The sequence below is a fragment of the Spermophilus citellus genome, assembly GCF_964194105.1.
Source record: "Spermophilus citellus genome assembly, contig: SCAFFOLD_184, whole genome shotgun sequence".
Taxonomy (NCBI): domain Eukaryota; kingdom Metazoa; phylum Chordata; class Mammalia; order Rodentia; family Sciuridae; genus Spermophilus; species Spermophilus citellus.
Window position 1 is genome coordinate 174,290 of NW_027673117.1, and position 26,414 is coordinate 200,703.

The 26,414-nt window shown below is 32.0% G+C and overlaps 1 protein-coding gene across 1 annotated transcript in view; it reads right to left on the reverse strand.

Moving 5' to 3' along the window:
• Positions 1 to 25,196, reverse strand: part of LOC308640081 (zinc finger protein 836-like) — a gene marked incomplete at its 3' end in the record, with an annotated part of 43,680 nt that extends 18,484 nt beyond the window's left edge. Inside the window, exon 1 of the mRNA XM_081312123.1 lies at positions 25,030 to 25,196. Coding sequence (XP_081168249.1) covers positions 25,030 to 25,089 — 60 coding nt within the window. The 5' untranslated portion in view covers positions 25,090 to 25,196. The remainder of the gene's footprint in view (positions 1 to 25,029) is intronic.
• Positions 25,197 to 26,414: the final 1,218 nt, after the last annotated feature.

Consider the following 26,414-nt stretch of genomic DNA (forward strand, 5'->3'; position numbering starts at 1 on the left):
TATTAGGTTTAACATTCCCAAATTTGTAAAAAACCACCCTCACTGTGAAACTGTATCCTCACTTGGCTCATTTCAAGGTAGAAAGTGAGAGAATACTAAGCAGTTAAGAAAAAAATTCTGAAAGGTTCTTGCACCCTAAATGCCTCTCTGACAGCTTGGAAATACTCCTTTTACCAGGGTCTCAATTATCACTAGTGAACAAACACATACATGAAGTTAGTTTAACATTCTGATCTGTGATGTCTTTCTTTTGAAACAGCATTATTATTATTATTTTTTTAATTTAGAGATTTAATCCAGGGGCACTCTACCCTTGAAATGCATTTCAAGACGTTTTGACTTTTTTATTGTGATAAATGGGCTTACAATGTTGCTTAGGTTCTCTGAATTACTGAGTCTTGAATCATATTTAATTTCTTCCTACCTCATCTTTCCACATCACTATGATTACAGGTTTGTGCCACCTTTCCTGACTCTGCAACCACTTTTGATACCAAATGTGCAAACTTGCACAAGAACCAATATTTCAACAACTAGTAATCCAATAATTCAGTTCTGATACCATCTAGTACAGATCCCACAAGTTTGGTGTTCCTACTATCAAATATAACTGAAGTGCCAGTTTCAAGCCCCAGAATAGAATGATATTCATATTTATAATCAATTTCCTATAAATTAGGGGTCTCTACATTTACTCACTCAAGTTACTTATTCTGAAAAAAAACACACTTATGTATACCAGATTGTTATAAATTATATAAATCTGGAAGTTGACAAATGAAACCTTGCATAGAATATAAAAAAATGTGAGAGGAAAATGGGACACTATATAGGCCATTTTAGGAAATAAGTGGTTGAAGATATTTCCTCCAATTTTTATGATCTGCTATACAAGAGCCCCTTTCCCAATATGATTTAGAAGATCCTAACTATTTTAAATATGATGATTCAGATACTCATTCTGAATATTCCCATTTTTTTACATAAAATAATATTTAATTGAACATTTTTACATTCAGGGGTAAGAACAAAATATTTGTTTAAAAAAAACAGGTTAGTATTCTTTAGATAATTTTCTTTATATGAAACCCTTAGAATACTGAGCCATCTCATGGCAGCCCAAACCAACATACACACAATTTTCTTAAAACTCCTAAGTATTCATTGGCTTCAGGAAAAAGGATACTTCATTTGGAATTTAGATTTTTTTTTTTTTGGTACAGGGGTATTCTACAACTAAGATATATTCTAGGCCTTTTTTTTTTGAGACAGTCTCTCACTAAGTTGGTACACCAAGTTTCAGCTTTGATCTTTCTTCCTCAACCTCCAGGTTGTTATGATTACTGGCATGTCACAATATGCCCAGAAAAATATGAATGCTCTAACTTCGTTTGGTCTATTTTCATTTCACCTTATTTATTTGCTATTTCTTCTAAAAAGAAACCCTTGACAGTCTAAGATTTTGGATGCATCCATATCTTATATTTGATGAATTTGAAGTATTGCAAAGTAGATTTAGAAAAACAAAAGCTGCTTATTACCTATCTCTGAATTTTTTTCCAATCTGACATTCTAGAAATAGCTTCACAGCAATGAAAATTATAGCCACAGATACAACTAAGATCTTACTTAACCTTCAATGATGTTCTTTTTCAGGCTCAAAAAATTACCTTAGTTTGAATACAATTTTATTTGAAATTTGCCTCTATATTTTCTCTTTGGCAAATTTTCTTAATCTTTCAAATATTAGTCATAAATTGCATTTTATAGGTAATAAAAATATTAGACTAAGTGAGACATGCTAAATCCACCATCCTATTTATTTAAATATTTAGTTACCACCCCAAACTTGAGGCATTACATTATGTCTTCCAATTAGCGTATACTGAGTTTTTCCTTTAAGACGTGTGCACAAACACACTAGGATGTTTTTTTTTTTTTTTTTTTTTTTTTTTTTTTTTTTTTTTTTTTCTAAATCCTTGCTACAGATTATTCTCATTTCAAATTCTGGCCTCTTATACTCAATCTTCCCTACATGAAAAAGAAAAAGGAGGACAAAAATCATATTTCCCTTTCTTTTCAGTTACAGAATCAATAGATCTGAGCAGTAATGTGTTTCTGGGGAGCTGAACCTAACATTTGGGGAAAATAATATTAATATTCCAATATCTGAACTATTTAGATGAAACATATAAAGGATATTCCTGTAATCTCTAGAGTATCTAGAGTATCCAGCTGGTCCAACAAGGTGTTCCATTCCCTGACCACAAGCTGCTGGTCCAGAATAGTAGCTCAAGAAAATAGACAAGTAAAGGTACAAACAAAAGTATAAAAGGCAATAGAAATACACATTTTCTACTTTCTTAATGGATATTGAAAGCAACATATAAAACTGCATATTTAGAATATATGTCCGTAGTTCCTCAAAAACCCTAAGCTGAAAAATAAAAACAAAAACAACAACAACAAAAAAAACCTCTTACTATGTGGTAAGCATTCCTAGTTCTGGCTAAAGTGTACAATCACCTAAAGGGCTCCTTAATTTCTAAAAATAAAAATAAATAAATATTGCATTAAAACAATGTAATCCGTATCCCTGGAGAGAAACCCAGGTATGTGTGTCTTTGAAAGATATGAAATAAATTACCATGTGTAGTAAAAACAAAAAACTACTACTTTAAATTAACATCTTTTTTTTAAAGAAAGAGTGAGAGAGGAGAGAGAGAGAGAGAGAGAATTTTTAATATTTATTTTTTAGTTCTCGGTGGACACAACATCTTTGTTGGTATGTGGTGCTGAGGATCGAACCCGGGCCGCACGCATGCCAGGCGAGCGCGCTACCGCTTGAGCCACATCCCCAGCCCCTAATTAACATCTTTTGATAAATGAGTTGCAAAGATATATAAGATATGTGCTCATGACTTTGGCCACCCAGTTTCTCAGTATTTTTTGTTTGTGTGGTTTTTTTTAGCTATGAAATATACTTGTGATAATCAACTAACAAATAAAAAAATATTATTTTTAAATCAAAGTTCTGGAGATTATTGTTAATAAATATTTGGTGTTATTCCTTTAGGTTTGATGTGAGTGAGCACATTATGGCAGAAGCCCATGGCAAACAGAAGCACCAGGTGTCAACAATCCCTTTCAAGTACATGCTGTACAATGAACTAAACAATTCCAAATATGATTTATATTTGCAAAGTTTCCACTAAATAAAACACCCTTGAAAATAAACCTTAAATATATGGACTATTATTGGGCAATTATTCAAACCAGAGTGCCTATATTATATTATTGATATCCTTTGCATACACTGATCATTGATATTCATTTTGCCAATTCAACTCAGTTAAAAATTACTGGGAATACACCAGGCACAGTTTTAAGTGCCTTGATTATGAACCACATCATTTTATCAAATAATTTAATTAGAGAAAATTATTTGAAAAATGTGTTAAGCCATGTGTTGTGCTGCATGCCAATAATCCTAGCAATAAATGTGCCTTATGCTTTTGGATTGCAAGTTCAATGAGAGAATTCGTGTAGTATGGTGTCATTTCAAAGAAAAAATATATTCACAAAGTGAATATTTTACCAGTGAATATATATATCTCTACTGGTGTGTGTGTGTGTGTGTGTGTGTGTTTGGTGATACTTACTTCCATCCTCTGTACTGTGGGAAAAAGTAAATAAAATATAATGTTTACCAAATGGTTGCTGAATTAAATAAATAAATAAAGTTACATCCAACTGTTAGAACATGGATAAATGCTTGAGAATGATAAAATATTAAAATAGAAAGAAAACCAATTTGAGATTCATACCAAATCATAAATTGTTACTAGTATTCGGGGAAACATAATTATTTCAGAAACATAACTTTTAAAATTTTCATTAAAGTATGATGCACATATAAAACCACATAAAGCATTTATGTAAAGATTCAGAAGTTATTCAAAAGTAAACACATTTTGTATCAGCCTTGCTCAGGACAGTCTAAATCAGTTTTTTCATCTACTATCCCAAAGAGCAAAAAGGTTCTTAATAATTAGCATGGGAATGTTTTATTACATAAATGTAAAATGTATCTTAGAAAAGTAAATATTTTACCAGTTACCCAGATTTAATACCTGCGTATTATATGCCATTTTTATTTTTTCTATGCTTCTACCCATTTCACAACATAGGCCAGCCATCCTCCTTGTATATTTGTTTTTTGGTGAGGTCATATGTAAAAATCTTGAATGTCATAGAAATACATTATACAGTTTTAACAAATTAGAATGCTAAAAACCTTCACTGCTTTTAAGCACAGAGTATTTACATCATTGCCCCCCCCGCAAAAAAAAAAAATTTTCTTTTACATGCAACTTTGTTTTCCCCAGAATGATGTTACTGTAATGTATTATAAAAACTATAATTTTATTTTGTCTGGCATAATGCAATATAATTTAAATACAGCTGCTGTAAGACTCAGTAAGCATGTGTGCATCAGTAAAGTGTTCCTTTATATTGATGACTGCTTTTGTATTTTATGGATGCACTACAAATTGTTCATTTCAACATTCAAGAACATTTGAGTTATTTCTTATTTTGGACCACTAGGATGAGTTTGTCCATCAATAATTTTAAACAAATAATTATTCCACTCAGCTTATTGTTTCCTAGTATTTCAATGTCACTATATTTTATTTTTACTGGTTGCTAAGAAAATTAGAATTTCCATCTTATAATTTCAATTTAATTAGAGCCAATATTATATGAGTTTACTAAATTCAAAATAAAAACCTTACCACAGACTGTTTATTTTCTTGTACCCTTTGTGCAAGTACTATAAATGTTTATGTACACATTATACATCCCAAAATACATTACATAGTTTTTGTACAAAATAACCACAGGTTATTATAAAACAAAGAGAAACAAGTGTCAATCTTAAGGTTGTTAATATATGTTAGCCATGGTGGTATACACCTATAATTCCAGTGACTTGGGTGGATGATGCAGGATGATCACAAGGACAAAGGGTGCCTCTGCTACTTTGCAAGGCTCTAAGTCACTCAGTAAAACACTGTCTCTAATAAAAATATAAAAAGGGCATGGGAGCACAGGATTTGTCTCAGTGCTTAAGTGTACCTAGGTTCAATCAATGGTACCAAAAAAAGAGAAGATTTCTAATATATTACAAAATTTAGGCAGTGTGGTAAAACTTTGACAATAATACAGCACATACAGAATTTAATAGATAATACTGAGAAATTATAAAATGTTATTAGTGACATTTTGGCTGCAATATTAATAGGTATGTAGTTTTTGGTAAATTTTCTTTGCTATGTGCACATATTTCTAAGTAGAGATTTTTAATATCACTATTTATAGGTTGAGATACCATTTAAACAACAGAATATAGTATTCTTATATACTGATTGTTTTATGTTTTACAAGACACTTTTTCTCAGCTTTTTAAAGTTTTCAGGAAAGTGAATTCATAAACGGTTTCAAAGTCACTGAACACTACACAATAAGGAGTATAGAGATTCTTTAATACCCCTGGTAAAACCTCTAAGACACATTAGAGATGAAGAACAGTTCTATGTGACCTTTCTAAATTTAAGTATTCACTCTCAAATTTTTATGTACACAATGACAGCACACTTTAGATTCATTCAGCCAGAAATTCACCACATTAGTCAGAAGCCCAAGTGCATATGTTTTCCTGACTTTTCCATTTTGTCTATTTTTTTTTCTATTTTTACACACTTCATTTATGGTGACCTTGAAAATATCTACTTTTTTAGCTCTGTTATAACTCATTTAGGGAAAAAAATAAGATTAAATACCAAGAGACAAAAGTAAGCTACTTGGTATATACCTTACTTTTACCATATTAAAAACATTGGTTTGAATCTCAAAAATCTACAATTCAGAAACAAAACAAACAAAATAAAAGACCACCAAAGAGACACAAATACATCCACTCAGTGAAAGAAGTGAAAGGAACATGAACCAGTAAATTTTCTGTTCTCAATTAAGTAGATGACAGAAGCAATAAAGAATTCCTCCAATTTTTAAAAATAAAAACATTTTCTGGAAGTTTATGAGAATCAGCCCTACACTTTTGAAAACTGCAAAAATAAAATATATTAAAAAGTACTTTAGAACAAAATATTTTATAAAGAGTAAGTAATGAGAAGTTACATAAAAGATAGAGACACATCTGCAGTAAGCAGCAGGTAAGATATTAAATAAATAAATAAATGAAATACTGAAGATTTTGCCTTACCAAGCTCATTCTGTTTCTGAAAATATGCTAGGCAGCTTTCAATTAAACTTGCAAATATATATAAACAACCTGGACAACCAGTATTTATATTTGATACCTACCACTTTAGGAGGATTCAGTTTTGTTACATTGTCAATTAAACTTGCAAAAAAATCCCTGGATTCCTATTGCTACTAAATAGAATAATCACAAATATAACAGCTTAAAATAATAAAAACTCATTGTTTTGTAGTTATGGATGTTTTTATTATCAGGATAGAGGATTAATAACAAATTTTAGCAAAGACACACTCCTTCAGAAACTCTGGAAGAAAATCATTCCAGCTTTTAATGGCTATTGTATTTTTTCTGTGGTTACAAATGTTTCCCTTCTCCTAGTAGTGATACAGCCTTCAAAAGAATAAAGAGAGACTATACACACACACACACACACACACACACACACACACACAAACACACACACACACACACAGAGCAAGAGAAAATGGTGCTGTCATAACAAGTTACAACATTCAAGCCTCATAGAATCTGAGAACTATAGCAATGTAGATGTTAGATCCTCCATTGAGCTTATTTTTATTCTTGCACAGAGTATTTGACAGAATCACAAAAAATAAAATTGCATGCACAGTGGTTGAAAGAAGAGAGGGGACACTGATCCAGGAGAATGTAGCAAGACAGGTTAATTATGCACAAAACTGACTATGACAGATTAAAATGTGACATCATACACTGTCTCCAGATGCAGAGCAGAGGACAGAGCTGTGTACAGAGTGGAAATCTTATTTAATTTTTTCTTGAAACCCTGTAAACCCTCTCAATTACATGGAGCTTTGGATTAGTCCAACTAATACTCTATTTATACTTTCTGCCTGTCCTTGGTCATCCTCTTACAATGAATGTGCATGGTACTTATTTGAATACTGTGAAAAGAGAAACTATATCAGTGACCTATATTACTCATTTTTTAAGACCCTTTCCTGTTTACTTTCATAGATTTATGTATGTGATGGCCAATTTTTAATACTGTAGATGAGAAACACTCATGTATCCAAGATAAAATATAAAGTTAGAGAAAATACTTACAAAGTATATATGTAGCAAAAAGTTGATATGACAGAATGAAAGTGGTTTATATTTGTGAGGAAAAGAAGGCATACCAAAAGAGTACGTTTCAGTCAAAATATTTCTAAATTCACTTAATTAAAGAGGAAATATTAAACCATTATGTAAATTTACAAAAAGGAGTATAATTCATGACTATTGAGACAAGTTTACAAAAAAGAAAATTCACTATTGCATATCAATCAGGAAGGAGAACATGAAATAGAAAGACAAAAAAAAATGACTGAAATTACAAGCCTTGTGGAAAATTGATTTGGTACTGCCTACATAGGTATACCTCAATGAGTCATCAGTTATACTCTTGGACACCAAACTATTCTAAATTTTCCAAAAGGTTACTGCCACTGCTGTTTTCATCATGAAAACAGACTGCTCTGCCACCATCTTCCACTGTCCAGGTTCTCTACGTCAGGGCCCTTGTTACCAAGATTCCCATGAGCCCATGCCCAGTCCCACAATAATGTCAGAGTAAAGCATTAGGAATGTGACATCCTTGAGAATCAAGGATCTGAATGTGGACACAATGAAAGAAAAAGCAAATTGGAACAAGTAGAAGAAAAAATGGTGAAGGACTAAAAGAATAGATCTAAGGAGGATGAAGAAACTGCTAACTGTGTATTAGATGAGAAAAGAGGTTGATCCCACGGGGAAAAAGACAGAAAATATTGTGGCAGTAGGATACTTACCCCAGTGGCATCATATTTGGACATTCCTAAAAACCAGAATGCTGTAATAAAACAAGTATGTAACACACCTGACTTCCTGCTCTTCGAGATTTAACAGAAATGCCATTCTCATTTTCTTTCAAGACTTCGAATTTATCCCTCTCCAGACACTGATCATCCAACTTAAATCTGCTGGTCCTCTACTTCTGAACCTGTTCTGTCTGAGCTCTTTTATAGGACTCCTGGATCACCCTCCTGTTTGCTCCACCAAAAAAGCTTCAGGCATAATTGGTGTAAGATTTTGTTTTCTACACAAAGAGATACATATTTACTCATTTCTTGTACAATTAATAAAATAAATAAATGGTCCCACTTGTTTTTTGTTTGTTTAAAGCAAAATACTTTAAAATAACTAGTTGAAACAAAATTTGAAGTTACCACTAGGGTGACTGAAGTGTATAGTGAAAGCAAGAGGACACGAAGCTGTTCTATGTAGCATCATTAATGTTCTATTTCTTAATAGAAATAGTAGTCACATAGTATGTTCCACTTGTAATAATTCATTGATCGGTAGAGTGTGATGGTGATCAAATATTTGCTTTGTTAAATATAATCAAATTAATTTCATATAAGTTGGTGGGGAAGAGAATAAGGGAGACTAAAAAAAATAGGGTACTAGAAATTACACTATTAAATGATTAATTCAAAATAAAAGTAAGAATTCATTCACTAAATATCAGTCTCAATACTTTGAGAAAGGCAATTTTTATAGGTAGAGAGTATAGGGAAAATACTAACAAAGGAGTAATACTTGAACATATTAACAGTGAAAATAGCATAGAAAGTATCAGTAATTCCAAATGTTGCATTGAGAACACAACTAAAATTTTAAAAGCTCTGGTAATTTTTATAAGAAAAATTTTTATATTATTTATATATTATATACTTGTAAAATGTATGGTATGTATAATGATGCCTCATTTAATTATGTGGATACAGTATAGAAAATGCACGATAAGGTGATTCTGTTATTTTACTAATGATGCATGGTACTTACATAATTCTACATGGTATATACCACTACACACCTAGGTTATAATTTAGCCATTAGAGTACATAAAGTCCATCATTAATGAAAACATTGTGCTGTATATGACTATTGAATTTAACATTATACCAATCAATATAGATATCATGATGAGATGAGTTATTAGCCCTGTGGAACTAAAGACAGAATACTTCAGAAGACTCTGGCCATTTAGACAATGATATAACACAGAAGCAGAACGACCATAAAAAAGAAAAATAAAAAAGAAAGAAACTTTCCAAGAAAATCTGCTTAAACAATGGAGTATCTGCATAGCAAAGAAATGCCATTGTATCATTTCCTGGTATTACTTAATAAATCATTAACTGGTAAAATATACCTTAACATAAAAGAAAAATATAAGATATGCCAAAGTTTTTACAAGAAAGAAATTTATACAGTGTACATAATGGTTGGTGATTGTAATACCAGCTACTTGGAAGAAAGAGAAAAAAATATTGCAAATTAAGATCAGCTTAAGCATCTTAGTGAGATGCTTACACAAAATAAACTTTAGAAATGGCTGTGAATATGTCTGAGTAGTATGACACACCTTTTTTTAATCATGAAGAATAATAAAATAATAATAACATTAAGAGACAGAAATATGGTTGTTTATTTTCAAAGTTAAGTGATACCTTTATTTATTTATTTATTTTGAGAGAGAGAGAGAATTTTTTAAATATTTATTTTTCAGTTTTCAGAGGACAAAACATCTTTATTTTATTTTTTTTTATGTGGTGCTGGGGATCAAACCAAGCACCCTGCAGATGCCAGGTGAGTGCGCTATGGCTTGAGCCACATCCCCAGCCCCTAAATGATACCTTTATAACAAAACAGGAAAATACTTAAATGCAAATCATATTTATAATATGATACCATTAAAGGGTACAAACTGAAGTAACAAATTGGGTAAAAACACTAATTGACTCACATTTGACAAAATGTATGCCTCACATAAGAAAAAGGAGTAACAGAAGCTAGGACAAGAGGATCCCAAGCCTTAGCAACACATCCAAGCCCATAAGCAAATTAGAGACCCTGTCTAAAACTTAAAAAATAAAATAAAAATATTAGGGCACCAAAATAGTAAACAAAAATTGAAAGAATATCAAAGACAGAGACTCCAAAATAAAGAAAGTAAGAGCTATGATTGGTGGCAGATTTTTATACTCCCAGCAGCTCAGGATACTCAGGAAAGAGAATTGTGAGTCCAAACCGAGTCTCAGAAGTTTAGTAAGGGGGGCTGGGGATGTGGCTCAAGTGGTAGCACACTCGCCTGGCATGCATGCGGCCAGGGTTCGATCCTCAGCACCACGTATAAACAAAGATGTTGTGTCCACCGATAATTAAAAAATAAATAAATAAATATTAAAATTCTCTCTCTCTTTAATAAAAAAAAAGAAGTTTAGTAAGGGCCTAAGCAATCAAATGAGACCATGTATCAAAAGAAAATATTTTTAAAAGTCTAGGATGTTGTTCAGGGGTTAAGTGCCTCTGAATTCAATCCTGGGTGCCAATAAAAGGAAGGGAAGAGACTTCAATAAGCCACCTTTTAAAAGGAAACACAGTGTCCAATAAATATAAAATAGCTCAATAGCTTTAGAAATTTGAAAATGGCAATTAAAATCATATCTGTGCAACAAAAATTAAATAGTATAAGTAAAAAAATGGAGCAAGTAAATTCTCAGGAACTAAAGAGAGAGTAAAAATTGTTATTTCTTTTAAGAAATGGCTATTGAAAATACATGTCTATTCCCCAGCAGAAGCATATGCTTATTAAAATTACTGCATATCTGAACCAAGATAACATATAAGGATATGGCCGTATTGGTCCAAACAGCTGAAATTCAGGACATTGAGAAAAGGCAATGTACATTGAGAAAGATAGAAAAAGAATAGGGTTAGAAAGGCAAAGGGAATACAGTGAGAAAAATGATTTTCAAAACCCATTTTATCATAATATATCCAGTTTGACAAATATGGGAGTCATTACATAATTTTATGTAGGTGTTACATACATGTGATATTTTGCATTTATGCATGTATAAAAATATTTAGAGTTTGAGAAAATAAAAATATACAAAAGAACATAAAAGACTTTATCATACACATCATTGTGTACATGATAAAACTCATCATTACCAAGAAGTAAAATTTCCCCTAAATCTACAATATCATTTCATTAAAATATTAGCATATTTTACTTTTAATGAGAGAAGTGACCAGAGAAAAAATTCTAAAATTCATCTGGAATGTTATATGTTATATATGAAATCAGCAACCCCCAAATTCTGAATTTAAAGAAGAGCTTATTTTACAATAATAAAAAACAAAATCCATAGATGAATGTATATGTATGTATAACTTTATGTATACTCAATAGGAATTGAAAGGTCAACATAAATCTAAACACCTGAAGAACAACATCACATGTGAATGGTTGACATGGCCAACCTGAAGAAAGATCAACTTGGGGGCACAATTCACTGGCATAGTTTGTGTACAATCTGCAAAACACAGGATTACAATAATAGCCCAATGATAAAAGGCATACATTAAGTCAGGGCAATGTTGGGAATATAAATAAGTAGTAGCTCCTGACTCATTTTCCATTAATGAATACACTAAGTGGAAATATTATATTTCAAGTTCCTCTTAGACAAAGTAAAAAAAAAATGAGTTGAAAGATTTGTATAAACTGTACAACTTGGAAAATGTCTACACTTTGATGATTTTAAAAAGCTATGGTAGGCTTGGATCTCAGCCCAGCCTTACGCAATGTGCTATGTAATTGGACCAGAATTACCAACAGCTAGTGAAACCCCAAGAAGAGGAAGATTGGGACCATATGTATATAACACCCTACCTCTAAACTGTTTTTTTTTTGTGCTTTAGATCTTAATTTTGCTTGTGCTGAAGAAGGATCCTCACATTAATACTACTAAGAATACAGAAAAAAATGATAGTTATCTATGTTCTTGCAAGGGTATCCATGGGCTTAAGACCCTGGGATTGGGACAGAGAAGTTAAATCACAAATAACTTGGTTTATGCATTTATGGGTGTTCAGCACACAAAGAGCTCCAGTCTTCAGCTTGCCCTTCTAAAAATTCCATGACAGCCAATTTTTCCCAGCAGGAATTTTTTTTTTTTTTTTTTTTTTACTGACTGATGTAATATCTCAACATCTTCCATTAAATGGAAGAAACTAGTTACCTCACATATAAGAAAATACTCTATAGAAAGAAAAGTAGGAGGCTTAGGCAGAGGACCCCAAATAAAAAGCCATTCCATATGCTCAAGTTCTGGGAATGAAGCTTACTGATCATATGCAAATCTCCTCTAGATCACAAAATATTTGTTTACTATTGATTTGCAAGCATCTAAATGGGCTTCTAAAATCCCAACCAGTAGTTCAGATAAGAGGTTATAAAGCACATATATTTGTTAATTCCCAGAAAAGGTTTCCACACACTCTCTCTGTGGATACTTGACAAACTGGACTCCACAATCTTCCCTGACATATTTGATAAACAAGTCAAATAGTGGACACTTGTATACTGAACACAGGTGTTAGAGTAACTTTCATCACCAGTCACAGTTGCACATGTCTGTAATCTCGGCAGCTTGGAAAGTTGAGGCAGGAGGGACTCCAGTTCAATGCCCAGACTCAGAAAAAGTGAGGCACTAAGCAACTCAGTTAGATGCTGTCTCTAAATAAAACACAAAATAGGGCTGGGGATGTGCCTCTGAGTTAAATCCCAAGTGCCTACCCCCCAAAAAAGAGAATAGTTTTGTTAATAATCTAATACAAAACAAAGAGTCAAGAAACTATGAATATGAAAAAAAAGAAAACACTTAACACTCTGTTGGTGAAAATGTAAATTTTATAAAGTCATTTGTGAAAATAATGTAAACTCCTTGAACAATTTAAAACATAAATAACATATAACATGGTTAAATTAATTAAATTCAAGGAGTTAAAATGAGTAAGTAAAAGAAATGACTGCATGCCCATTATCATGTAGCAATATTGCCAATAGTCAAAGAAAAAAAAAAGACTTAAGTGAAGGGTGTCTCAGGAGATTTATTTCAGGTGCAGGACATCCAACTACTCTCCAGATAATCTCCACACAATATTTTAGAGTGCTTCTCCCTTTCCAGTGTATAGATACAGTCGCAATACCCTGCACAGTAACTATTGCCTGGCTTTCAGGGTGACTTGCATTCTCCCAATAGATTTTTTATTATCTAGGTGGAAGCAGAACCTCAGTCTCCTGAGCACTGTGAAGAAAGCCTAGAAATGAATCTGAAAGAATGACAAGCTCCAGAAATTAAAACTCAATCAGATAGTGTAAGTCATACTTTTTGTACTTATCATATGTTGGATTAAACAATTATCACCCAAGAGCACCTGATTGGAAACTGCTGCTCTCCTAGTCTGAATCCATTGAGCCTACTATCTAATAACAGTAGATGCATCAACTTCAGGAATTAATGAGGCCAGAATTAGTCAAGATAGGCATGCTCTTGTGTGCATTTACTTCATTTTTTAAAGGTGATTATAATTGAGTACAGACAGCAGCTTTTTTAAAAGGCAAGTTTATCCAAATGTGATGGAGTCTAGCCTGGCAATAGGATATTTACATTAAGCCTTTTATATAGGATAATATCAATGTATGAATTAAATGCATACATATTGTTAATTACTGAAAACTATATAATGGGCAATAATTTTTTTAATTTAATTCTCTTGAGCTATTTTCTAAAAAGGGCAGTTAGAGCTCTCAACTAGGAAGCACTCCCCTAATCTCCAACTACAAATAATATGTTAGGCACAGGTGTAGATTTAACTATTTTAGTATATAAAATAAAGAAGACATAGTTGAAATTTATTTTAATCAGAAAACTTAATATGTCAAGAGTATTATTATTATGAGACAAATATAAAATTACTAAAAAAGAATATATATGTATTTAGAACTCCATCCTCACAACTCCTTCAATTTTAATGCTCTAGTACAACTTAAATCATAATGATCACATTCCATTTTGAGAATATGGCTTCTCTGTCCTTGGGGAATCAAAGGGCCTGGACCCCAGCATTCCATACAAGAGATATGAGAATACACTTTCTAATAAATACTTTTCCACACAACCAAACAGCAGTAGTGGCACTGCCCTAAGAAAGAGAAGGAAGACCAAAAGACAAGGTCTAAAAGATAATGATTTTTTTTTTCTATTTGACACTGGGAACAGACTCATTCCCATTTCAGATGTCAGATAGTATAACAGAGAGTTCCAAGAGTTGGATGTCTCATTTTGGTATATCTTTTCACAGCCTTAACTCTAAAATTTAAATATATTAAAGACAAACATCTTATTTTGTAACTTAGCCTTTGACCTAATTCCTACCTAGGCTGTGATATTGTTTCCTCAGTTTGTATAAGGTACTGTGACAGTTTTTGCATCAATCTGATGTATACATGTTTGCATAAGCTAATAGCACCTCAATAATGGTCCAGGCTTAACTTAGGGAAAAAAGGAAAACAGTACCAATAAGGCAACTGCTGTTTTCCACAGAATTTTCTCCAAGTATGTGACAGAATCTTGGTTTCCAATTATAAATGGTGAATGAGTCACTCTAGAGCTTATTAGATTATGATTGTGCTGCTTTATTAATTCAAGCTGGGCTTATCTGGGTTTTTCTGGTAGAAAAAGTTAGCTGATGGCTGGTGAACTTCAGAGGGTTACCTATCATCCTCACAAGCAGCACCTTGATTTTCTGCTTTGATAATTCCTCCACTAATGTAGGCTTGTTATTTTGGACACAACAGGATTTGAAATGTAAAATCAAAAGAAATCAAGATCTTCTGAGTGTAGGTACTATACTATTCACATTCATCTTTAATGGTTCCTATGAGCTACAATAAATAACAAAATGCAAAAAACAGTGGTGCCTGAACATAATACAAGTGTCTCAGGAGAATGTGGCAGGAGAATTCTTAAAAACATTTAAACTGAGCCTCAGCAATGTTGAGGAAGTAAGAAACTCAATGAGACCCTGTCTATAATAAAATACAAAATAGGGCTGGTGATGTGACTCAGTAGCCAAGTGCCACTGACATCAATTCCAGGTACTCCACCCCCACTCCAATAAAAAAAAAGAAAGAAAAAATAAATAAATATTAGATAGACTTAGGAATAGACTCTGCATTTTAACAGGTAAAGATGAAAAACACAATACGTAGTTTATAAAGGCAGGAAATAAGGAAGAATTGCTGATATCAAGCACTCTATATCTTCAACCCTATTTTATACATGAAGCTTATATAATGGTTTGAAGGAAAAAAACTGTGTTTGTATATCCACAGCTATTAAGCAGACCAGGTAGAATTCAGATTCAAGTATGCATGACTCCAAATCCCGAAGATTTCCACTAAACCACATACTACATGCAAATTTGCTTACTCTCTGGGGTTTTGCTGGTGAACTTCAGAGGGTTACCTATCATCCTCACAAGCAGCACCTTGATTTTCTGCTTTGATAATTCCTCCACTAATGTAGACAGAGACATACCAAAAAGAGCAGGATCTGTATCCATATTATGTACATCACCAGTGGGGAAAATATACTCAAGAGTGTTCTTCTGAGCCTTCTAAAGAGAACTTGGAATAATTTTGAGTAATGGCTGATGTCTCAATTTAAAAAAAAATCAGTAATCAACAATATATTCTTAATTTCTTACCATGTGAGAAACATGAAAATGATACAATGCATCCCACAGTCATGGCATTAAAATATTCTATGGAAATTTTAGAAAAAGAATACATAATCTGTGTCCCAAAAGTGCTAAAAATGAAAATTTAAAAACCCATGAAAGAGTGTAGAAGAACACAGCACTTTTAAACAAGATACCACAGAATACACTAGAATTCCCTGATGAGATTATTATCTGTGACTTTCTATATGAGAACATAAAGCTACATGGAACTTGTGTCAATACAAAAGGATTTCAAATAGACACAATTTGGAAATGCATTCCATCATTATGATATATATGCATTGATAGAGCACTATTTTAAATTTAATTGCAAGAATTACTTTAAATATAATAAGAGAAATCCATATATGAGTTAAGAGTAAAAAAATAAATAGAAATAAAGAGAAAACAAATAATAATTTAAATAAAAATCAATTCTAAGAGAAACCTGAAGTACATAAACCCCCCTCCTCTGTCACAAGAGTAATCCCTGGTATACAGATAAAAATTCAGTTCCAGCTATTAACTAAAGAGGCCACATTTATCCTAAAGTTTTCTGATTATTAACACTTCTGTTAATAAGTGAGAATGATTTTCAATAATGCAAGTTAAAAATATTTTACCTTTATAAAATACAAAAACTAACAAAACATGGTGGCACATACCTAAAATCCCAGTGGCTCAAGAGGTAGAGGTAGAAAAATAATAAATTCAAAGATAGCATCAGCAACTTAGTGAGGCTCTAAGCAACTTTGAGGGGTTCTGTGTCTAAATAAATATGAAAAAGTATGGAGATGTGGATTAATGGTGAAATGCTTCTGGTTCAATCCAAGGTAAAAAAAAAAAAAAAGTGTTTTTTTTTCTAAAAATGTTGTGCTACAATTTTTTTCACTAGTTGTTCTTGTTAATGTCTCATGAAATTACGTAAAAATGGTCTGTCTTTACATATGTTATCTTACTGACATTGACATATCCTATTACCTTAATCATTATAATTATTTGAATATTCAGGTAGTATATATATATATATATATATATATATATATATATATATATATATATATATATATATAAGATTGAACAACAAAACAATGGAAGAAAACTAGAAGTCTATAAGTAAACTCCATACCTCTGGTCAATTTAATTTTGACAATTGTGTCAGAAAAATTAAATGAAGAATAAGTAGTCTCTTCTTTAATGTAGATTGATATAAATGCATGTTTATGTTTTAAGTAATGTTATTGGATTTTACATGAGATTATGTACAATATTTAACATAAAATGTGTTTTACACTAGAATATAAGAATAAAAAGTATAAAAAAATTAAGAAGAAAACAATTACATATTTAAAATCAGATTCAGCTGTGGAGTCTTCATTAAGCTTCCAAAGTAAGAATAAGAAATAAGAAATTGGAATTGAAAAAATTTCTGTACAAAAAATAACCTCACCATGAAAGTGAAGACATAATTATCAAGTTTTACTTTTTGTTTTCAAAGAACTATCTTTTCCAAGTTTTTAGCCTTGGCTAGAGGGCAGTCATTCCTCCTTATTGAGAGGCTGATTGAGCCCAGAGCCCAAATAATTACCTTTTTAGGCTCTCATACTCCAGTGACAAAATGCACCCTTCATAATTACCCAACAATAAGGGACTAAACCATTGAAAAAAAATGTTATACATCCCAGAGACTCCAAAATTTTTAAGCTGTTAAGTCAATGAAAATTCCTAAAATCTAGATGACTTCATAGTACATCGTATATAGTACAGAGTACATAGAACTGCTACCACAGTTCTAATATGTCTTTGTTATACCATTCAATGAACAACTATGTTTTATTTTTGACATTATTTTTTTCTTCCTTTTGCCTATCCAAAGCAACTGTTTTATATTATTTAAACAAAAATTATAAATATTTGCAAAAATACACTAAAATAAAACAATATGGAAAAGAAAAAAAATGTAAATATGAAGAATATTGAAAATTCCATGCCACTCTGATATGATACAAAAGTAAAATTACATTGATGGTTTATTGATAAAATAAAGAATTACTAGAGGAAGAAGCATTTATTTCTGAAATATACCAAAAGTAACTGGAAATGTATTGAGACTGTCATTCATATAGAAATATTGATTACTGAACTATTCATAAGAACCAATATGTAGGGCTGGGGATGTGGCTCAAGAGGTAGCGCACTCGCCTGGCATGCGTGCGGCCTGGGTTCGATCCTCAGCACCACATACCAACAAAGATGTTGTGTCCACCGATAACTAAAAAATAAATATTAAAAAAAATTCTCTCTCTCTCTCTCAAAAATAAAAAAAAAGAACCCATATGTAAAATCAATGCAAGGTAAATAGATAAATGGAAACATGTAAATCCTCACAGTAGACTGTTACTCAGGAATATTATATTTGTGTTGCTAGAAATTGAACTCTGGGCCTCACACAGCCTAGGAAAGCATTCTACCTCTGAGTTATTATCCCAGCCATATTGAGCAAGTAGGATTCATGAGAGCACTAAATGTTACAATGAATGTGTACATGGAAACCTTAAGCTAATTGAAAGTAAGCAGAGAAACTGTAATGTGATTTACAATTAATATTATATTTCATTTTTTGCACAAGTAAATTCATAAATCCAAAACACATATAAGTCATTGCCTAGAGCTCTGTGAAAAATAAAAAAGGAAAAATTGCTAGTGGGCACTAATTTTTTATTTCATCTAAAATAGTTTCTGAAACTAAATGCTGGGAAAGGTAAACATGTGAATATACTAAATGATAAAGAATTACACCTGAAAATATTTATAAAGTTAATTTTAAGTTCACATGTGCTTTCTGGAATGAAAAGATAAATCATTTATGGAATTCATAAAGCAGCCAAAATTAAAGCCTGTAAAATAGGGAAAGAAAAATGTAACTTATTACTGTTAAAAAAAAACACTGAGTTTTTATTATGAGATCCACTTACATTTATGTGAATATGCTGTGACTTTTTAAATTTTCATTTTATTTTATAATTTGTAATAAGTATATAAGAAAACTATGTCTATACATCAACCACTATTGTAAAGTTGTCAAGTTTTTAATATTCTTATATGAATTAAAATTCATTTTTTTGTGAGTGTGTGTGTGCATGCACCAAAGGAGATCAAACCCAAGATCTTGCACAAGCATGGCAGGTGTTTGACTGTTTTGCCACAAGCTATGTAAAATGTATATTTTTATTCTTGGTTGCCTCTCTCTCTCTCTTCTCTCTCTCTCTCTCTCTCTCTCTCTCTCTCTCTCTCTCTCTCTCTCTCCCTCCCTCCCTTTCTTTCTGTATCTCTTTGTCTCTCTCTTGGCCCCTCACTCTCTATCTTTCTCTCATTCTCTCTGTTTTGTATTTTTGGACACAGATGGCACCCTGGGCGTCATTTACCACTGAAGTACACCCCTAGTACTTTTGATTTTTTTGGCAGAAAGTTTCTCTAAGTGTATTGGGCTGGCTTCTAATTTATAATTCTCCTGCCTCAGCCCTCAGTCCTGGCATTACAGGCATGTCTTGCTATATCTGTCTATTTATCTCTTTTTGAAAAGATAGCTAATGCCAATTTTCAACTGTATTATATATATTTCTTATTGCAAAAATGAACATTTATTATGTTCTAATTAACATTCTGCTAATACTCTATTGATTGTTGTTGCTATTTTATGAGTGAATAAAAATTTTACATGATTAACTAGTATCTTCTAATACTTCACATATATGCTTTCTTGTATTGCCCAGTTATTTTATGTAGAATATAAACTTGATCTCCCTGCTGAGCAGTGTGCTCAGTCTCACAGAATCCTCAGTTCTCTGAGCTCCTCAGGCTCCTCATTCCTGCTTTTGCTCTAGTTCAGTGTCAGCAATCTCTCTTACCTATGTTCTTGCATATGTCATGGGTCTTACTCTATCATAGCAAGGTACAAGTCTGCATTAAAACAAACAAAAATTATCTCTAACTCATAGCCATGTTTTCAGACAGAAGAATCTATGCATAGGGACAGTCAGATTTATGAAAAAGGAGTCACAAGGCATTTACTAAAAGACAAAATGAAACCTGAGAAATAAGATCCTGAGCATAAAGTTTCCTGACATGTTATTTACACATGAGTTATATGAATAATTCACAAAGATGCAAATTACACAATTTATCATACATTGGTAAAACTGGCAATTTTGGAGGCTGAGGCCAGAGGATTACAAATACAAAGCCAACTAAGCAAGGTCATTCTATTTCCAATTGTGCTCTCTTAAAATCTAATAACTGTAGGGGGCAGTGGAACACTACTGTAATCACAGAAATGATGAAGGTTGAGTCAGGAGGATTGCAACTTGGAGTCCAACTTCAACAACTTACTGAGGTCCTATGCAACATAGAGAGACCCTATCTTAAAATTGAAAATACTCAGGCTGTAACTCATTGGTAAAGTGTCCATGGGGTCAATCACCAAAACCCCTAAAATAACTAATACCTGAAATTTACTAAAAATTAATTAATTATCTAATACTTCTTTAAATTACAAAATTAGCACTTCGGTGAAACAAATCTGGCCTACAAGTTTTATAGTCTCTACTTTAATTTCTACTTGAAGGAGATAACTAACAGTTGCCAATCAAAGGAACATGATATATATTGTAAATAACTGATGAACTGTAATCTCCTGAGACCAGGACATATACATTATTTTTAGTTCATTATCCAGTTTCATAAAGCCTAATTATAATAGTATGGGTTTAATAACCAAATATTAATTTAGTAATACAATAAAAAACAAATGTGAAGTATGTATCTTGTTGTGGATGGACTTTTAATTTTTATTTACTTATGTATATGTGATGCTTAGAATTGAACCTAGTACCTCAAACTTGCTCAGCAAGCACCAGGCATGATGGTGTACATCTATAATTTTAGTAAGTTGTGATGGTGAGGCCAACCAAATAAGTACAAGACTCCTTCTTATGATGGTGAACTTCTGTAATACCAGTAGCTCAGAAGGAAAATCAGGTAATTCTCAAGGCTAAAGGCAACCTCAGAAATTTAAGCAAAAAAAAAAAAAAATTTCAAGTAACACAGTGGTTAAGTTCCTCTGGGTTTAATTCCTGATACTAATGAAAGTACAAAACTAATTGGGCAACTAAGGCAGAGATGATTTTGCTCAATTATAGAGAACTGCTAGATTTTATCCCCAGTACAAATAAGGACAAAAATAAAAAGAATAAAATAAAGAGCCATACATTTACTTAAGTCAATTCCACAGTAAAATTAAAAATTAATTAATTAATTAATCAGTGCCTTTTGAGGACTGATTTCCATTGGTGAATAACTAATGTGGCACTAAGTACATGCTAGACTAGAAGATACACATCCTGAAACTTTTGGTTGCACTCTGAAAAAAAAAAAACATGCAAATTAGTAGAATTAAACAAGGATTTTTGTACCAAGCCAAATGTATGTGTGTGGGTGATGAAAAAAAAATGTTAAACACTTCAATCTGAAGACACTCTCTATTTTTACATGTTTTTCTTTAGAAACCTCAAAATATGTGTCAAACAATATAAAGAAGAATACTAATAATGCTTACTACATAGTGAGAGGTTTTTTTTTGTTTTTGTTTTTATTTTTCAGGTTAGGGTTTTTGAGGAACTAGGGACATATATTCTAAATATGCAGTTTTATACATTGCTTTCAATATCCATTAAGAAAGTAGAAAATGTGTATTTCTATTGCCTTTTATACTTTTTTTTGTACCTCTAATTGTCTATTTTCTTGAGCTACTTTTCTGGACCAGTAATTATAAATAGTTGAAAATTTTCTCCTGTTCACTAGTTCTGCTGGGCTAAGTTTTCATGAATATCTTCATGCTGTTATGCTAAAGGTATCTCAAAATATTATATTTTAATGAATGTACACTGAGTAAATTATGAGCTGTTTCTAATGGACACATTGTGGTAACATATTAATTACTAAAACAACTCACAATCACCTATGAAGTAGTCACACTACTATTTTCTTTATAGGCTTATCAGATGTGATGATAACCTGAATAAATACAATTAAATATTTATTTTTGAATGAAACTAAATTTTTTCATTGGCCTACTCATCATACAATGACAAATTTGAGTACAAACAATAAAAAGTGTGTCTGAAACTAGCTACATTGGGGTCATATAAGATTGGAGAAATACGAGCTTATTTATTTTTGGTTACTACATAGCTAAAAAAATATTAAATGTTGTAAAACACTGTCAATAACATGACATTAACATGATATATATTTAATTTTGTAAGTGCAACAGAAAAATTATAGAGAAACATTACCCACCAAAAAAAATTTGCTACCACAATAATAGTTGAATAATGAATGGAAATATATTTCTGTAAGTGCAACATAGTTGTATTTGCAAGTTTTAAATGACATCAAATTAAAACATGCAAGATCTAGCTGGGTAAGGTGGCTTAAGCCTAGAATCCCAGTAGCTCTGGAGACTGAGGATGGAGGATTTCAACTTCAAAGCTATCCTCAGCAACAAGGCACTAAGCAAATTTGTGAGGCCCTGCCACTGAATCAAATACAAAATAGGTCTGGGTATGAGGCTCAGTACTCCAGTAGCCCTGAGTTCAGTTTCTAGTTATCCCCACCACCAATCAGAGACTTTGATGGGAAACTTTGAAGAAACCAATATCAATGAGGTAGAAAAGTAGAGAATGGGATCATAAAATTGATCAAACTACATTCACTTGATGAAACAAATGATAGGGAACTAGTCAACAAATTGACCAAGTTTAAATTGAGTAGGTTAAACAGCTGAAAATAAAACAGCCAATCTCCAAAATATAAAACTAGAATGATCAGAATATATCTATATATAACAGTAGAAAACCTTCTTTTGTGAAAATCAGCTTTTTTTAGTTCCAAATAATAAAATGAATCACTATTAGGTTCATAAGAAAATAATAGTTAAAGCAGAAGTTATCAGAAGTAACTAAAAGCAAAGAGAACATGTGAGTATCTAACATGAAGAGAATGGTTTAGCAAAGAACACCAATAAGTTACATCACAAAGAAACAGGTATTTCTTTCTCTCTCTCTCTCTCTCTCTCTCATGTTTGCTAGGGATTGAACCCAGGTCCTTAGGCATGCAAGGCAAGCACTCTACCAACTGAGCTATATCCTCAGCACTGGAAACTAGTACTGAAAAATGAATCACAAATAAACTTACATACTATTCAGAAATTTAATGTTGCTTTATCATCCTGTTTCTTACACTCAGAAAAGGCAGGGAAGTTTCAATCATGTTTTATAGCAACTTTATTCAATGTTCTCTTAATTCCTACTTAATTCTGATCACATTATTATGGTGGAAATTTGAATACATAGATTTAATTTTCAGTAATTTCTGATTTTTAATATGGCTAAAAAATTAAGTCACTTATTGGAATGAAATAACCAGAAATTATTTTTTACAATTATGGATTATTTAAATACAAGACTTTCACAGTGTGAATGATTGTGATTATATAAATTTTTATCAAATAGATGAAATAGCCATACTTCCTATAAAAGTCTCAGAGAAAATTATTTCTTGCATTTTCTCAAATCTTATAGCTTCTAGTGTTCTTTAGCTTGTGACCAAAAATACTTCTTTCTGAGTTTGTGGAATACAGAAGATAGATAAGCCTTCTCACAGGGAAGATGATAGTAAAACAGCAGAAAACTACCCTCAATTCCCACAGGGTCTGAGAACCATATTATATGATATGGAAGACCCTCCTATAGACTGACTATTCCAAACATTGTTTGCAAAGATAGAAGAAAAGTCAGTTCATTGAACAAAATGAGTGAAGTGGGTTTGTGCCTCTGCAGATCAGAATAAGTTGTAAAAAAGCAACAAAAGTGAGTTCACGACTGGGAATTACAAGACTTATCTGACAAAATCCTGAAAACAACAACAACAACAACAACAACAACAAATTCAGAAAGCACATTACCCACCTAAGCTTATTTGAGAGAATCAAATTCAGATGAACAGCAGAGGAAAGAGGCATAACCAAAGTGATATAACAGTATCTATTTTTATTAAATTTTTATTATTATTCCTTACAATTATAGAGTTCTGTATCACCTCAATTACTACTTTCTTCATCTTTTAGGTGTTATCATTACCTTGTACATACAACTCATGCTGTTATAATTACCTTGTACATACAACTCATGTACACTGAACTTACCCTTGCATTTATGAGCTTATCATTTATCTTTTTTCTCTGTGTAACTGTATATGTATGTGTATATTTTTATCTAACATTTCCAGGATTCTGCCATTAAAATTTCTTTGATACCATCTCCATGAAATGCATTTTTGTCACTTCAGTTCAGTACACCTAAATGTTCTATTCCATGTAGTTGGGAAAGATGGGGCTATTGCAAGGTCTTTCTTATTTTACTAATTATCCACTAGAATTAAAGTTCAACCTTGGTGCCTTCAGAGGATTTAATTCTCATTCACCTTTCTTATATATAGTGTTTTATTTTTTATGCAAGCAGCAATAACTGTATTTAAAAGGTGACTAAAAGATTCTGATATGGACATGGTGCTTTAGAGGTCCCCAAATCCCTAGGGTAGTGTTCTGACACCACCTTACCACTGAAGCATCTTGATTACATTCCATGTTGGACACTGGTACTATGCTTCCACTGAAAGTGATTCATTAGTTATGAATATTGTTCTATTTCTGCTCTCAATACTCTTGGAAATGTTGGGATTCATGATAGGTTTAGAATCATAATTTTCAACACACTTATCATAGATGAATTTGAAAACAAGATACCACACATATCTAAGAAGAAGAAAGAAGAGAAAGAAGACCATTTATCAATCCTAAAGAGGTAACAGAATAAACTCTGGGAATAAAATAGTAGTCATCTAATAAATTTGTTTCAAAAAATATTTTAGATGGTAATATATTACTGCATTAGAAAAGAGTGATGTAAATGCAATTTCAATTATTAGAGTTGTGACTGATTATTTTAAAGAGAGTATCAAAAGCTATATGCAGTGGTGCATGCCTGTAATTCTGGAGTCTTCTGAGGTTGTGGGTGAAAGATCACAAGTTCAAAGCCAGCCATCCTCAGCAACTTAGTGAGGCTCTAAGAAACTCTACAAAACCCTTTTTCTATATAAAATATTTTATAAAGGGCTGAGGATGTTTCTTAGCAGAAAAGCATTCCTGGGTTCAATCTGTAATATGAAAGAGAGAGAGAGAGAGAGAGAGAGAGAGAGAGAGAGAGAGAGAGAGAGAGAGAGAGGTGGGGGGCAATCAGTGAAACGTTCAGGGTCGAGGATTTAAACAATTTAAAAACAATAGTGGGTTTGTTGATGAAAACTCATCTATATTAAATGCTGCATTCAGAAATTAGTATGTTCTCAAACATATACAAGTGAGAGAGGAGTCCTATTTTAAGTTATAAATAGGAACAAAGAAAAGATTTGACACATCTTTTAATTGACCCAGATGCCCACTTTAGTTTGTGATTGGAATTATGCTCAGGAGATAGATCCTTAAGCTGTTTAAAATAATGTTTTTATCAAGTATTTATAAAACAAGATTAAGATGTAATATAAATCAGGCTTGGCAAGGGGGAAATTGTTCAAATAATAAGTATATACATAAACACACAAACAAATATTAGAGAAGTTACCATTTGAGATATTTATGCCATTATATAATCACTAGTAATGACAAGAAAAAGTGAGTAAATGAAGAAACAAATAAATAATTGAATGAATGAATGAATAACTAAAAACTACAAAGATGTAATGTGACTGCAATTGCAAAAGAGAGCTTGTAGCCTTGAAAAAGTGTAAAGGTACTTCAATATGGTGTTCTACTACTTACTGAGGCATACCTCATGAACTGTCAATTCCACCTATAGATGGGAAGAGTTAAAAACAGAACCCACTCAACTGGCTCTCTCACTTGAGAATAGTGCAACAGTTACCTTTTTCTTTCTTCCCAAATTTTATTTCTGCTTCCAAAAACACTACCCCTCTAACCTCATGATGCCATTGTAGACTTGTTGCATCTGAACCCTTCTGCTGCTCAAGTTCTTTTTTCATTGATCTTTTTCTCCCTACCCCCATATATTCTACAATTTTTAATGTGTTTATTTTCAGTTTTAGTTGAACAAAATATCTTTACTTTATTTATTTATTTTTATGTGGTGCTGATGATCAAACACAGGGCCTCTTAAGTGCTAGGTCAGAAATCTGGAGCTGAGCCCAGCTTCTCCACCAATACTCTAAAAAAAAAATAATGTCATCTACATACTTAGCATCCACCAGTCTTACATTCTGATCCATCCATTTCCTGCTTATTTTAATTTATTTTTATTTATTTATTTATTTATTTACTTATTTTTATTTGCTAGATTCTTTTTTTTATTGTTGGTTG